At 45.6% G+C, this 15,248-nt stretch overlaps 1 protein-coding gene across 2 annotated transcripts in view; it reads right to left on the bottom strand.

Moving 5' to 3' along the window:
- Positions 1 to 2,762: 2,762 nt before the first annotated feature.
- Positions 2,763 to 15,248, bottom strand: part of LOC147443248 (cysteine-rich receptor-like protein kinase 29) — a 43,516-nt gene continuing 31,030 nt past the window's right edge. Inside the window, exons 2-7 of one of the 2 annotated variants that reach the window (XM_086529158.1) lie at positions 9,069 to 9,185; positions 8,848 to 9,005; positions 4,088 to 4,295; positions 3,748 to 3,979; positions 3,552 to 3,681; positions 2,763 to 3,332 (exon numbers count right to left, since the gene is read on the bottom strand). In XM_086529158.1, the coding sequence (XP_086385284.1) occupies positions 2,964 to 3,332; positions 3,552 to 3,681; positions 3,748 to 3,979; positions 4,088 to 4,295; positions 8,848 to 9,005; positions 9,069 to 9,185 (1,214 nt within the window). In that variant the 3' untranslated portion in view covers positions 2,763 to 2,963. The remainder of the gene's footprint in view (positions 3,333 to 3,551; positions 3,682 to 3,747; positions 3,980 to 4,087; positions 4,296 to 8,847; positions 9,006 to 9,068; positions 9,186 to 15,248) is intronic. The other variant, XM_086529159.1, reaches the window with a different exon arrangement.

The following is a 15,248-nucleotide window of genomic DNA, read 5'->3' as shown; positions in this document are numbered from 1 at the left end:
TTGTTGTCTAGGCAAGAAAGGATTAAAGATAAACAAAGAGAACTTGACAATGTGCGGAATACCTAGCATGGCGTACATATTGTGATTAGAATTGAAGCTTTAAAGATCTGATTACGTAGAGGTGACATATACCCCCAGAACTTGTGTGGGCTAGTATCTCAAAGCATAACTAAAATTTGGTTAGCATATGGGTTGCTCTGACCACATGATAGGTCCAATTGTGAGTGAGATTACTTTGTGCTTACTCTTGTATTGATAGCTTTTTGACCACTAGTTGAATGTGGGTGTCGTACCAAATGCATCCTTCTTCCACTCTGACAGGCTTTGCAGTGTGAATCCTGCACCATGAGGACCTTGAGTGGGATACCATTCCCAAAGATGATCCAAATTGTGTTATTGTAGCCTTGTAAAGTGAACTGTCAAGCTTTGGTTGCAGGCTTCTGAAGTCCATCAATGTCATGAATATGAGTGTGTGCATCATAGATTTATGCATGCAATCATCATTTTGATGGAGATCTCCTTGATTAGCATCATATTGACCATGGTTGCTCCTATATTCAATGTCTTTGTCATAGTCACATTGACTTTCATAGCTCCTATGACGTTGATTACGTCGACCTTGATCATCTCAACAGCAACTCCTCTGCGATTGACCTACCATTGTGGCAATCGTACTATACTTCCATGGCTACTGAAAAGATAAGGTGACAATATTATGAATTCATCTGCTTATTCTTGAGTTTGGTCGCTCTTGTAGGTGTTGGGCAAGAGTAACTGCGTGTGAATGTGAAATAGAATTAGATAATCAATAAAAGGATGTAGTTCAATCAGTAATGAGTAACGTTTGGACTAATGCAAGGCTAAAGGTTCAGCTACACGTGTTCTGAGATGGGAGATGATGGTTGGAGCTTCACCTAGAGAGATATTAGAATGTGTGTGTGTTGGGTGCTCGCTGCTGCAATTTACGAGGGTGTATGTTATTGTGTGTGTGTGTGTGTGTGTGTGTGTGTGTGTGTGTGTGTTTTTAGGCATCGCTATGCTACACAAAGGTAATATGGAGTGTGAAACACGCAAAAAAAATCAGCGGCATGCGAGAGAGAGAGAGAGAGAGAGAGAGAGAGGTCACTGGCGTCGTTCTGCGTGTGCAGGGTGAGGAAAGGTTGTTTTCGAGTGTGTGGCCTTGAGCTAGTTGCTTGCATGATGTTTAGTGCTAGCCTCAAACGAAGTGGCAATTGGTTCATGTAGCTTTGGGTGATTGCCTTGGTGTGCATGCAGCCATCCGACACAATGGGAGGGCAAGGGTGGCCAAGAATGCATTGCGGGCATGCAACAAATAAGTTGGAGAAAATGTGCATGGCCGTGGGTCCCCTGCCCCCAATCGTACCTAGGTAGGTGTGCGGACCCTCTCTCACAGAAGCTCATGATGTTATTCATTGTATGAAAAACACTTGAAAAGACTCCGTTTTCCTACATGAGAAAATTTCTAAATCTTCTTGTGGGAGGGCGTGTGTCTATTCATGCCTACCTGCAAGTAAATAGCAGTGGCTACTACTATTGCGTTTATTTATTTATTTACTTTTTTTTGGGTGGTTCTAGCAAACGCCCTAATTGTGTGAGGCATTAGAACATGCACTCATCTAGTCGATGTTATTTGCCATACTATACATGCTTGATTATATGATGCCTGTTAAAACCCATACTCATAGTATGCTTGTCGTACGTCAACCAAATGCGGTCGCATAGCATGCGACAGACCAAAAAATAGAGGTGATAGGAACGCTCATTTGGAGATGGTTCTTGCAAGTTTATGAAAGAAATCCATCTACCCAAATTCACCAAATCTTAGTAGATCTTGAGTCATGGTTTATTTTGAGATCAAGGCCTCTTCAAAAAGATCTTTGAGGACTCTAGGGAATTTTTCCTACGACGTTGGTGAGCAGCATCGAGCGGTTGCAAGCCTAGATTCCGACCAGTAAAGATGAGTGGATGGAGGGCTGAGATCTGCAGCTCTCCGACCCACGACCTTGACAGTAGTAGATTATCCTTCCATCTAGTGTAATATCTTTCGACATGTATCATATGGAAATAGCAAGGACTTCCTCAATCTCTTGGAATAGGGAATCTTATTTTCATATTCTTCATGAAAGTAACCAGATAGTCCTACCTATATGATCCATCTATTCAAGCAAGTTGATTGTTTCATCGTGAATTATCTCGTCTTTCCTTTCATCTTTTGCCCTAAAATTAATGTAAGATTAACCTTTAACTTGAGATTTACTCCTTTCTCATTTTACAAAGACCTTGGATGCTACCATGATGTGGTACATAATTTGATAGTCAAAGTTTGTTAACCATTAAACATAGCCTACCATTTTTTTGGAAAATTGTCACAAATTTTCCTTTTTTTCCCTTTTTCTTTACACACCCCAGAGGGCCCACAAGGCGAGGTGCTTATCCCTTCCAAATATTAGCTATGTTACATGGTCAAGCAAGGGCCGCGTACAAGCGGGCAAGAGCCACGCATAGGCATCACCATGTCCACCTAATTGATGCATCATGCGCTTGGAACGACGGAGAGAACTCCTAGCAACCAACTAGGAGAATATAAATGTAATAGGATATAGATAGGAGATGTGGATCTCAAAACTCTCTACATGCTTTTGAAGCTCCATTTCCTTGCTAATAAATTATTTATACTTATTTTTGCCACTTTTCGAGCAACTTCCCATTTCCCACACGAGAGAGAGAGAGAGAGAGAGAGAGAGGTGATAATATCACGAGGCTTTTTGAGTCGGACATACTTACAAAAGCATTCATGTACCATCACAAAACAAGAAAAATTCTTCAGCAGGTGGAAGAGGAGTTTGTTCTATAGCTTATGGTGGATTTATTCAAACATTGGCCTAGTTTCCGGACCCGTCCTTTTTTTGGCTTTAAGCTTGTTGCATTCAGATATAAGGTGATCACCTTGGGTCAATAATCTCACTCATAGATAGCACTCCTCCAGAAATCCAAGGGACTTCCCCTCCAAAAGCATTGGTCGATTGAGAACAAGTGGATGATGTAGAAGTAGATTGGTGGATGGAGTCACCTGCGGAAGCTGTTGAGTCATTGTAAACAAGAAATGTTGGCCTTATTGGTATTTCAAGAATGGCTGACATTCCAGAAAGCCATAGAATAACCCTAGACATTGTTGGTCTTTGCTTGGGATTCTCTTGTGTGCACAACAATGCAACATGCACGACCCGAATAACTTGTTCAGGAGCAAAGGCATTGCCCAGCTTTTCATCCACCAACTCTAGAACTTTCTCATCTCGGTATTTTTCCCAAACCTGCATATGCACACAAAGATAGTAAGTTCTTGTCTCTACTCCTTTCATTCTCTCATCTCTTAATTAGCAAGACACTACATAATTGAAACACCAGTCCCCCCCTCCCCTCCCCTCCCCTCCCCTCCCCTTTCTTGCTGTGTGTGTGTGTGTGTGTGTGTGTGTGTGTGTGTGTGTGTGTGTGTGAGAGAGAGAGAGAGAGAGAGAGAGAGAGAGAGAGACCCATGTTAAAAGCCTGCTATGGACATTCTGCTTTCCAGTTATGACTTCGAGGGTGACCAAGCCAAAACTGAATACATCAACCTTTTCGCTCAAAACACCATTGAGAGCATACTCAGGGGCCAAGTATCCTCTGCCAATGAAACACGGTAAGAACGCCTGAGCTTGCAAAACAAATTACAAAATGCAGAGTGCTTACATTGTCCCAGCCACCCCCGTGTTGACATGTGTTGCATCATCCTTCACAAGCCTAGCAAGACCGAAGTCGGCAATGACGGGATTTAACTGGTCATCCAAAAGAATATTGCTTGGCTTGATATCCCTATGGATAATTTGAGTGTGAGATTCCTCATGAAGATAAGCCAATCCCTTAGCCATGCCAACCACAATACCATATCGAGTTGACCAATTTAATATCCTATTGCCTCTAGCTTCCCCATACAATCGCACCGCATCAAATTCAGCAAAATGAATTTTATCAGTTAACTTACAAAAGGAAAACTTTCCTCTATCTATAAAATAAAACCTTCAAAGCTTACCCAAGAAAAAATCCAAACTTTTATTCAATAGATACTCATATACCAACATTCTCTCAAGGCCTTCTACACAGCATCCCAGCAATCTGACGAGGTTCTTGTGTTGCACGCTTGTTATGAGATTGACTTCATTAAGAAACTCTTGCTTTCCTTGTTGACTTCCAATAGATAGCTTTTTTATTGCAACTTGTTCTCCATTTTTTAGTGTCCCCTAAGAAGCGCACACAACCAAGGTGAAGAAGGAGAAAGAAAGACATCTTTGAGTTCAAGAGGCCAACCTCCCCCGTGTAGTGTGAAAGTGATTCACAAGTGGCTAAATTATTTCAAAGTTAACACAGAAATTTGCACAAACACACAGGAAATTGAGAAGTGATGGAACAAGACGAAAAGAAATTACTTGAAATCAAGCCTGCATGGAGGGTGGATATCCTTTCATATGGGTTGACGGAGTGTCTAAAGCTCTATGATGATGATTTCAGCTACTGAAGATAAAAAAGAGGGAGGGGCTGTCACAAAACGGGCACCATGTGCCAATAGAAAAGATCAGATTGAACAACTTTAAGCACTTCAATAACAACTGAACTCAAAAAGAGAGACGACACGGGGAGTGGCGAAGTTCCACCCCAGAGAGTATTGGCCCCAAACCTTGGCGCCCCTTTCGGTATTTCTTTATATTACTTGAACTCGGTACAATGCCGGTACTCCACCCTCTGCACCTTCGTACTAAAGCATGCCAAAGAATGAGCCCTTTGCACATATTTAAAGGCCCTTGGCCTTGAAAGCGGTTACATGAAAATCTTTCAAACTCAAAAGAAACTCGTCCAAAAGCATATTGTCAAAAAGCTGCCCAGCGTAAATTACAAAAATCTGTATAGTGCCACATCAGTACATGTCAGTGCAAAACGTAGAAATCCATACACTGCCACGTCCGCACCTGTCAACGTGAAATCCGAGCGTCCGTACAATTGCCACGTCACCAATCAACGTAAAATGTGGGATTCCGTACAACTCTGCCACGTCATCAGCCTTTACGCAATTCTGTGTGTTGGTGAAACTTCTTCTGCTGCTTCTAGGGTTTAGGCCCCTCGGCCGGGATCTTCAAGTTGGCTCCGTTCTTCAGTGACTTGACACGTCAGCAGTTTGTGACATCCCCCCAACAGTTTGTGACATCCCCCCTTCTTGAAAGAAAGTAATCGTCCGCGATTACAGCATATCTGCAACACAACTCAAGTTAGCTCAAAAATTTCCAAGGGACAATCAGTTTTCTCATTCCAAATCGGAACTCTTGATTTCCTGGGTCGTTGGCTTCCCAGAAGAATCTCACCCAATAAGGAGTCTCATTCCAAATCGGAACTCTTGATATCCTGGGTCATTGACTTCCCAGAAGTATCTCATCCAAAAAGGAATATTCAGTGGTTGGCACATCGCAATGCAACACAAATGCTCACATATGCATGCTAACGGACATAGAAACATAAAGCCACCTATGAACACTCCCTCCCGCATAACCAAACAAGGTCCGTGCCGGGAGATATTAAACGACTCCATCATCACTCCTCCAGCGTAACCTAAAAAGGTCCAGGCCGAAAGATATAGAGGCCTTTTACAACCAAACGCCCCCCAAACCGCAACCTGCGTCGTTTGGAGGTACTAAGAGTAACCACTACTTAGAATTCTTAGTACTCCCCCCGTAAATAACCATCCAAGTTCGGGCCATGAGTATGAACAAGCATTCTCAAACATCATTTCTCAGTACTCCACCCGGAAGTAAAATCACCAATCATTGCAACTAGCATTTAAAACCAGAGTCAAACAGTTCAAATCGGCACCAAGACAGGTTCAAAACAGATACCATCCATTTCAAACAAATTCCAAACAGGATCACAAAACAAGTTCAAACAGAACTTAAACTTAAATAGCAATCTCGACATCAGTCGAGCTCGAAAAGTCGATTGACTTTCCATCTTGAGCAAAGTTCAACATTCATTCCACTGCACCTTACATACAAGGATTTCGGGAAATGCTTCTACATGGAGATAGCGGGCTCGGGCTTAGGCTCGGGCTCCGGCTCCGGCTCAGGCTCGCGTGGGGTTTGGATGGACTGGATCTGGGTCACCATTGCATACTACAGGTCCTTCTCAACACTTTATGGGACTCTGCACACAATCTCCAGTTCAGTACTACAGTCAACAGGGGTTTCAGTCATCGCCATTGTCCCATATGCATAGCGTTCCTTGCTGCGACGGTGTTGATGGTGCACACCGCCATGGCTGTGTCACTCGTCGTCCTCAGTACACTACCAGACAGGTGTTACCCTCTGCCCTGCAGCAACTGGCGGCTTCTTTCACAGGCGGCCAGGTTATGGACAACAGAGCCCAGCAGCCTCTAGTCCAGCAGCGAAGTTCCACCATTCATTTGATGGCTCCACCTCCGGAGACTGATCCTTCGGGTGTAGTTGTAGCGACTACTCTTTCTCTTGGATGATGATTGACAGTCTTTTCACTATGGCAGTACAGTAGTCATTTATTATTGCAGTTCAGTTTTTTAGCAGTTTCAGTGGTTCTCTCACCGAGACGGTGAGTGGTTTGTGGCAGGCAACCTGTAGCAGGGCTGTAGTGTCACTTTCACAGGACACACAGTTAGTACATTTGGTCTGGTCTGGTTCACACTGGACGGACTCTCTGGGCTGGAGAGTGACACGTGGCAGGGATACAGACGATAGTCTAGTGGACATCGTGGCCAGGTCACCACCACTCAGTTTGGGGATAGACTTAGATGGCTGACATTTATGAGCCGTTGGTGGCTCTTTATGGTTGTACATATGAGGAGTAGCTGTGGGGTTATGATGATCATCTTCTTCATATAGAGTCTAGTGTCGTCGTCTAGGGTAGCGAGTCTATACACACAGCACGTCTTCACCATTCCTACACATCTGAGCCTCGACACCCCCATTGTACCTGTGAGTCCTGGGCTTGAGTTGAGTGTGCTGCCACGCCAAAGTCGGTATCGGTTCTTTGAGATAGTCGAGTCATATGTTCTAGTCTGCTGTTGTGTCTCTGTGAGCTCAGTTGTTATCTATTGTTCCTTTGTTTTCAGTCTGTTTCGAGTGAGATTGTCACGCACATTGCATTGAGGAGCACCCACTGTAGAGAGCACGACACACTATCCGCGCTACAACCTTCATTCACAATGTTCACCACTTTGGTTGTTTCCATTGCACTCTCACTAAAGGAACGGAAGGCTCTCCCTTCCGTAAGTAAAAGGAACCCTTGAGCACAGTTCGGAGCACTCATCTTGAGCAAAGTTCAACATTCACTTCCGCTGCACCTTACATTGGTATCAAAGCTTTGGCAGTGTTCTATATCACTCAAGGAAAGAACCACAAGAATTTTTTTTGCTTGTTGCGGTCGCACGTAACCCAAGTCCACTTGGGCGTGTCGATTCCTAATCGTTTTTTTTAAGAGTGACAGGAAACCCAAGAAAGAAGGTCTTGTCCAGCCTCCCCTTGTTTCTCTTTTCACTCATTGAGAGCGGACCGTGCACTTAGCAGCTGGCCAATCGATGTGAGGTGGAATAAAGCAACCTTGGTGTGAGCGCAAGGCCGCCAAGGGGTGCGCCCGCCGCGGGAAAGAGCAGACTCGGGTGGAGAAGATCCTTCTCTAACACAGATTGCAAGCGAAAGAACCTCAAGAACTCAAGAACCTCAAGACTCAAGAACCTCAAGACTCAAGAACCTCAAGACTCAAGACCCTCAAGAACCAAGAACCAAGAACCACAAGAGCCCAAGTTCCTCGTGAACTTAAGAACCCAAGCCCACAAGAACCCACGACTTCAGTAGATGGTCATCATTCGAAGCGGAATGGATACTTCGCTTGGAGGTGATGAGCATGAGAGAGGTTGATACAAGTTTTTGGAAAGATTCTAAGAGGGATCTTGTAGATTAGAGTTGTGGACTTCTATTGAGCAAAGCTGTGGAGTTCCTGAAAGTTTGAACTGGAGGGGGATCCTGAACCCTAAACCCTTTTAGATCCTGTTGTATAATGTCACTTGATTTTATACTACTCCTTTGCTAAGTCGCATTATGGCTACCCCTCCCCTTAAAAACTCCTATTTCTATCTCAATATCCTGTTTCATTATGGAGTTTCCCTCAGCTGCGCTCCCAAAATAGCAGGCATTATCTAGGTCAAGCAATAGCCTAAAACCAAGTTGTGGGGGCGGGCTTCCCCAAGACCACCATGATCAGCGTGCTGAAACAACCAGGTAGCTTCACCTGATCCCCTTCCTCAAGCAATCCACCCGAGGAGGAAAAATCAAGTGTATAAGGGCAAGATCCATGGCAATGCAAATACACAAAGTCACCACTAATGTCCCCTGATTTTACTAGAGAGTGTTGCTCATGAAGCACAAGCCGTACTATTATCCTTACTCATGATTGTTAGGTCAAAGGTTCTCATCTACCAATGCTACAGTTCCATATTCGTACAGAATACCATCACCTGATAATTATTCTATGTGCTTCAGCAACTCTTGCCTTGACAGTGATCTCCTATCATCTGATAATTAAGTAGATCCTCTTGTGCCACAGGAACGGGAAGAGACCATGCGAATTGACATGCATCTTCTTCAGCAACATGTTTCTGAATTTCTGGTGAGTAGAAATTATTAAACCAATTTGTCAAACATAGCCATGCTTGAGCAGAGAGTTGAGTGTGTGCAATGGTATCTTTGAAGCAGAAGGGTGACAGCTGAGTATAAAGCATACCTTGTAAACGATGCCAAAGCCACCCTCTCCAAGCTTGTTGGTGGGATGGAAGTGGCCAGTGGCTTCCTCGAGCTCCTCCAATGAGAAAAGCTCTGCCTTTTTCTGCAGGAGTTGTCGTGACCAGCTCGCAGTTTTGTCCACAGGTTTCGCACCTGATTCTAGAGAAGGTCCATTAACGCACACAGATACTAACGTTTGAAGCTAAAAGTAATGGCGCTTACCCTTTTCCTTTCCTGTTTTGCAACGTCGACGCCACACTAGTATGGCACATAATAGAACTCCCACCACAACCACGAATCCAACAGACGCGCTGACGGCAGTAATGAGGGTCTTGGAACCTACAAGTGTCACATACCACCACATTAAGCATTTGGATTTTCACCTTCCATCTGTAGCCCTAAGCAAACTGAAAAAAATAAAATAAATTCTTGAAAAGAACAAACATTTTGAATTAAAGAGAGGAGAAGGGAGAGTGCATGGCCTCAAAGGTAGGGAAAGAGGCAGTCCCATCAAGAGGGATTACAATCGGCCGCATGAGTGCCATATCCAACCTTTCCTTGGAGTAAAGGGACAGAAGCTCAGGTCTCCATTTGTTACAAGCCAAACATCTTTGAATTACATATAGGGGTTCAGAGGGTACATCTCTAATGAATTAAAGGGAATATTGAGCTAGAGACTTCATCTCAGCTATGAAAAGATAAGGGGCACTAGACTCGGAACCATTATACAAAGCATCCAACCTTTGGATCCAAGCAAACCAAATGTATGCATTTCTCCAAAGGTTCCACAATGGGATGTCAAGATACTTGCATTCACCTATCAAAAATTCCAAAACAGAGAAGGACTGAGGGTGGAGTGATGAGCAAGCTTTGGAGAGACTGAGTTGTAATGGCTTAGGTTTGGACACTTCATCGAGAGGTGGATGACATCTTCCTGATTCCCACACCTTGGACATTGACCATTGCCTAAACCAGCTTTCAAGGCCCTCTTCCATGTCCATAACCCCCGGTGCAGCACTAACCAGTTGAGCATTGAATGCTTGATTGGAATGGGGAAGCTCCAGATAGCTTTAAACCTATAAATCCACTGTTTGCAGCTCCAGGATGGTGACTTTTGCAAGACAGCCAGCAGACAATTGATATTTTTCAGAAATTTCATTATGTGACATGAGAAGGCCTTGGTGGTGGACATCTCCCCAATTTCTTATTCCTTTCTTGAAACATTTGTGGGCTTTAATATTGCGAGCATCCCCCTCCTTAAATGGTAAGTGCTCATACCATATAGAGTCCTCCATAAACACAACAGGGTTAGTTAGTAGAGATCTTCCACTTTTGTTTGACTTCTATCCAAGCAGTTCAGAATCTGGAGGAGATGGATTGACTGGAGCATCTCATCTCCACAGGAGCTGAAATGATATCCGAACTGAAAAGTTTGACCAAGCCTTGTAACTTTTCAAATGACATTTTGAAGTAGATTTCCTAAAAAGGCATGCCCAAAAGTCATTAGAATCAATGGATCTAAGAATCCATTTAGCAGCTACAGAAGAGGTTAAGACACTCTAAAAAACCATTAACTAAGTCTGTCTGCTTGCATCAATGCATTTATGTCATCAGCAAACGACTACAAACATAAAGGACAAATTGTACCCTGAATTTCAATCCCTTTAACCTTACCTTCACTGATCCTGTTTTTGATGAGCCATCCTAGAGCATCAAAGCAGATGGCAAATAGCAGTGGAGCAAGAAGACAACCTTGTCTAATTGATCTCACCAAAAGAATTGTATATGTCAAGTCACCATTAATGGTAATCCTTGCATATGCATTCCGAACTGAACATGAACAAGTTTTATGAATCTCTTCCCAAATCCAATATCATATAAAGACTGGAGGATGAAATCCCATTCCACCCTATCATAAGCCTTATCAAAATCCACTTTTAAAAACTAAAATTCATGCCCAGTGTCATATACATGCTCTATCCCCTCCCACAGAGTCATAATTGCATCCAGGATGAATCTGCCTCTTAAGAAACCTTTCTGCTCTTTAAGAATAATATGATCCATCATAAGGCTGATTCTTCTAGCCAGACACAGGGCATAGATTTTATAGAGGGTAGTTAGACAAGTAATAGGCCTCCAATTGCTCAAATCCTCCTTACTTCCTTTCTTATGAATGAGTTTGACAACTCGATTGTTATGCTAGCAGAAAGAGCTCCTTTTCTAGTGGCTTCTTGCCATACTCTAGAGAGATAGGGCACTATAAAGTCTTGGCATTCTATAAAGAACTCATTGGGTATGCCATCAATCCCTGGTGACTTTAGAGATAGCTTCTCTGATTTCCCCCTATAGCGCGGATAATGTGTCGTGCGTGATGGTGCCCCTCAGTGCAATGTGCGTGACAATCTCACTCAAACAAATGGAAACTCTCTCAAACAGAATGAAACACAGAAACAATGGATAACAACAGAGACACAACAGTGGACCAGAACATGTGGACTCGACTAGCTCAAAGAACCATGTACAGACTTTGGCGTGGCAGCACACTCAGCTCCAGCCCAGGACTCACAGGTACAAATGGGGGTGTCGAGGCTCAGATGTGCAGGGATGGTGAAGCAGTGCTCTGTGCAAGACTCCTGCTCTCAACGACGATGCTGGACCAAAGGTGAAGCCCATGATGATAATGACCCAACGGCTCATAAATGTCAGCCACCTAAGCCAATCTCCAAAGTGAGTGGTGGTGGTGACCTGGCCACAATGTCCACTAGACCACCGTCCATATCCTGCCACGTGTCACTGCCCAGCCCAGCCCACAGAGTCCGTCCAGAGTCCGACTAGTGTGAACCAGGCCAGACCAACCGTACTAACTGAGTGTCTTGTGAAAGTGACACTGTAGCCTGCTACAGGTTGCCCGCCACAAGACCGCTCACCGTCTCGGTGAGAGGAAATATTGAAAAACTAGGAGATACTGAAAAAATGTGAAATAAAACCAATCGGTACTGCATGTATATCTTTCTTGAAGCAGGTGCTTGGCCCACCCATGCAAGAAATGATTGCAGCTGGCAAGAGAATTCAACTTTGGAGGAGGAGGTTTCTTTGCTCGATCACAACACAGGATGGCGGATTCTTATGCAGAGATGATGACAAAGAATTTGAAGAAGTTCCAAGTAGAGTGTGAAGAGCTGCAGCAAACTCTTGGCACTTCTCAAGCTCAAAACCAATGAAGTGTAGTCGCTCTAAAGGAGGCATATGAGAGGCTCTTGAAGGAGTTGCAGAGGCCAGTCGTAGTTGTTGAGGAAGAGCATGAAGGGTTCACAAAGAAGATTGAAATGCAGACTTCTCGACACGAAGTAGAATGAAACGCAGACTCCTTGACGAGAATTTTTGGGTTGCAAAGGGAGCTTGAGGCTACTGAAGATGATCCCGTTTCTTGTTTCTGATACCTACTCTGTGGGTTCTGAAGATGGAAGAATCAAGTTCAGCGCCTTAGGAGATTCAATTAAATGTAAAACTTCTGGCTGATCCATCTCCAGTAACATGCCGGTAACTTTTCCTGCGTGATCCTGTACTAAATGATCTACAAGTGGATACAGCTTCTCGCCCAACATCAATCTCTCTTGTTGAGGAGGAGCTGATGCTAAGGCTGATGCCAAAGCTGCAATCGGCATAAAGCTTGTATCAGACGTGCTCGAAGGCATTCCAGCCATTTCATAGCTATTGGCTCCTTGAAGAGATACTTCCTAGCCATTCCTAGACGTCTGAGAGTAGCGTAGTGGCCGGTTCCGCCACGAGAAATCATCTGCTGAGGCAGAAGCGGTTGCTGTTGAGGCTGGGTTTATTAGATAGGGCAGGGGTGGGCAGGGGCGAGGGGGAAGGGGCGAGGGGCTAGGGACTAGAGGCTAGGGGCTAGGGACTAGGGGCGAGGGGCGAGGGACTAGGGACTAGGGGCTAGGGGCAAGGGGCAAGGGGCTAGGGGCTAGGGGCTAGGGACTAGAGGCTAGGGACTAGGGGCGAGGGGCAAGGGACTAGGGACTAGGGACGAGGGGCTAGGGACTAGAGGCGAGGGGCTAGGGACTAGGGGCTAGGGGCTAGGGGCCAGGGACCACGGGCGAGGGGCTAGGGACTAGGGACTAGGGACTAGGGACTAGGGACTAGGGACCAGGGGCCACGGGCGAGGGGCTAGGGACTAGGGACTAGGGACTAGGGACTAGGGACCAGGGGCCAAGGGCAAGGGACTAGGGGCTAGGGACTAGGGGCGAGGGACTAGAGGCTAGGGGCTAGGGGCGAGGGGCGAGGGGGAAAGGGGGGCGAGGGCGAGGGTAGGGGCGAGGGCGAGGGGGAGAGGGGGAGGGTAGGGCGAGGGGAGGTTGAGGGATTAGCTCGAGGGTGAGGGTAGGGGAGAGGGCGAGGGGGAGAGGGGGAGGGTAGGGCGAGGGGAGGGGGAGGGATTAGCTCGAGGGTGAGGGGGAGATGGGAAGGGTAGGGTGATGGGTAGGGTGCAAATAAAGAGCACACAGCTATCATGAGAAGAGAGATATCATGATCTTGGAATTCATTTTGCAGGACGGGTTCGGTGAAGGGAGTTTGCTAGACACAGAGGAGAGCTTTGTTCTGGTCTGAGAAGCAGACACCAAAGGGGTTGATGTTTGAAGGGGAGTGAACTGCTGTAGAAGAGATTTCTTACTGCTTTTATGCTTCTTTATAGGCTCAGGTGGCACATTAGATTGAGTTGCTGTGGAATCATTTGAAGAGGGTGTTCCTTCAGGCAAAGAGTGAATAGAGACTCCATAACAAGGCATAGATTTGGTAGCCTCCAACCACTCCAGCAAGTCTTCATTTGACCCATCCGACGGAGTAGGTTGTTCCAGTTCGGGATCGGACTCCATGGACAGGGAACTATGATGCACCACCGGATCCATTCCGCCTTCAAGGCGAATCGGTTGCATTGGGGAGCCAGGGGTTCGTATCCACATTGCATCGTTTCCCCAATCATGTAGTGCTTTCGTGTGTCATAGCCATGGTCTGCCAATGAGCAATGGGAAGCCGACTTCTACCTGGGGAAGGCGAACCACCACAAAATCCAAGCTGAATGTGAAATCTTGAATCTGCAGAGGCACCTTTTCTACAATGCCCAAGGGGTAGACAGTTCTCTGGTCGGCCAAAGTCATTGTGAATGGGGTAGGCCTAGTGGGCTGGAGACCCAATGCCAGCATAGTGAATTCAGGCATCAGGTTGATACCCGACCCACCATCTACTATGACCCTTGAGAATTCGCGGCTCATAATAGAAACGGTTAGACGCGGACTCTTGTAATCAGTAAGTGAAGCTTCGGGATAGGATATCATGTAGGATTCGGAGGGCTGCACTGGGAGGTGCCCGCCACTAGACCCTGCACCAGGGTACAGAGATCGAATGATGGCAAGGGTGTCACTTCGAAAATTTGCATCAAGTCGAAGCATGTCATACAATGACACTTGCTGAAAGGTATTCTTCAATATAGTCTCTGCTGTAGGTTTTTCTCTTGGGATCAGTGTCTTCTCAGTTTCCTTGATCTTTTGTAAGTCAGCAACTGCTTCTAAGAAAGGGGGGCGGTTACGGAGCGAGCTCGATGGAGCGAGCTTTTTTTTTCATCCACCACCACTACCGCCCATTGCCGCCACTTAGCAACCATCACCACCACCACCCTAGCCAACCACTACTTGTTGGTGGTTCTAACTTACTACCACCATGTGCCACCCCTACTCCTACTACCACCGTCCATTGCCGCCTCTCCCTCCAGCAGAGTAGCCTCCCCCCCCCCCCGTCCCCCCTCAGCCCATCCCCTCCCCAAACTCTCTCTCTGTCTCTCTTTCTCAAACCCCCCCCCCCCCCTCCTCTCCCCCCTCTATCCATCCCCCCTCTCTCTCTCTCTCTCTCTCTCTCTCTCTTGGCTCTCTCTTTCTCTATGGCCTTGAATTGGGTCTTTAAAAATAAAAATCAAGCACTAGCGATATCTTAGAGTAACGTTCTCTCTCTCTCTCTCTCTCTCTCTCTCTCTCTCTCTCTCTCTCTCTCTCTCTTATGGCTTCTCGGTCTTTTCTCGAATGTAGAAACCTCGCATCTCGTATGCACATCATCTCGAGCTCTCGCCTTCTCGCATGCACGTCATATCCTTTTGGTGTGCCTTCTCTCTCTCTCTCTCTCTCTCTCTCTCTCTCTCTCTCTCTCTCTCTCTCGCACCTCTCACTTTGAAGCGGCTAGCAAGCATTGCCGTACTTTGTCAAGGAATCTATCCGACGTTAGAGCTTTCCCATTGAAACAAATAAATTTATTTTATGACTCATGGATGTATGTTTGATAGGGTCAAGATGAAATGGTTTTGTTTTGGTTTTTTGTGTTAAATTGAAGTGTTAGTTAACCCAATAA

Source organism: Adiantum capillus-veneris, chromosome 14 (genome assembly GCF_014529385.1).
Source record: "Adiantum capillus-veneris isolate H3 chromosome 14, ASM1452938v2, whole genome shotgun sequence".
In the NCBI taxonomy this organism is placed as follows: domain Eukaryota; kingdom Viridiplantae; phylum Streptophyta; class Polypodiopsida; order Polypodiales; family Pteridaceae; genus Adiantum; species Adiantum capillus-veneris.
This window is presented reverse-complemented; position numbering and strand designations above follow the sequence as displayed.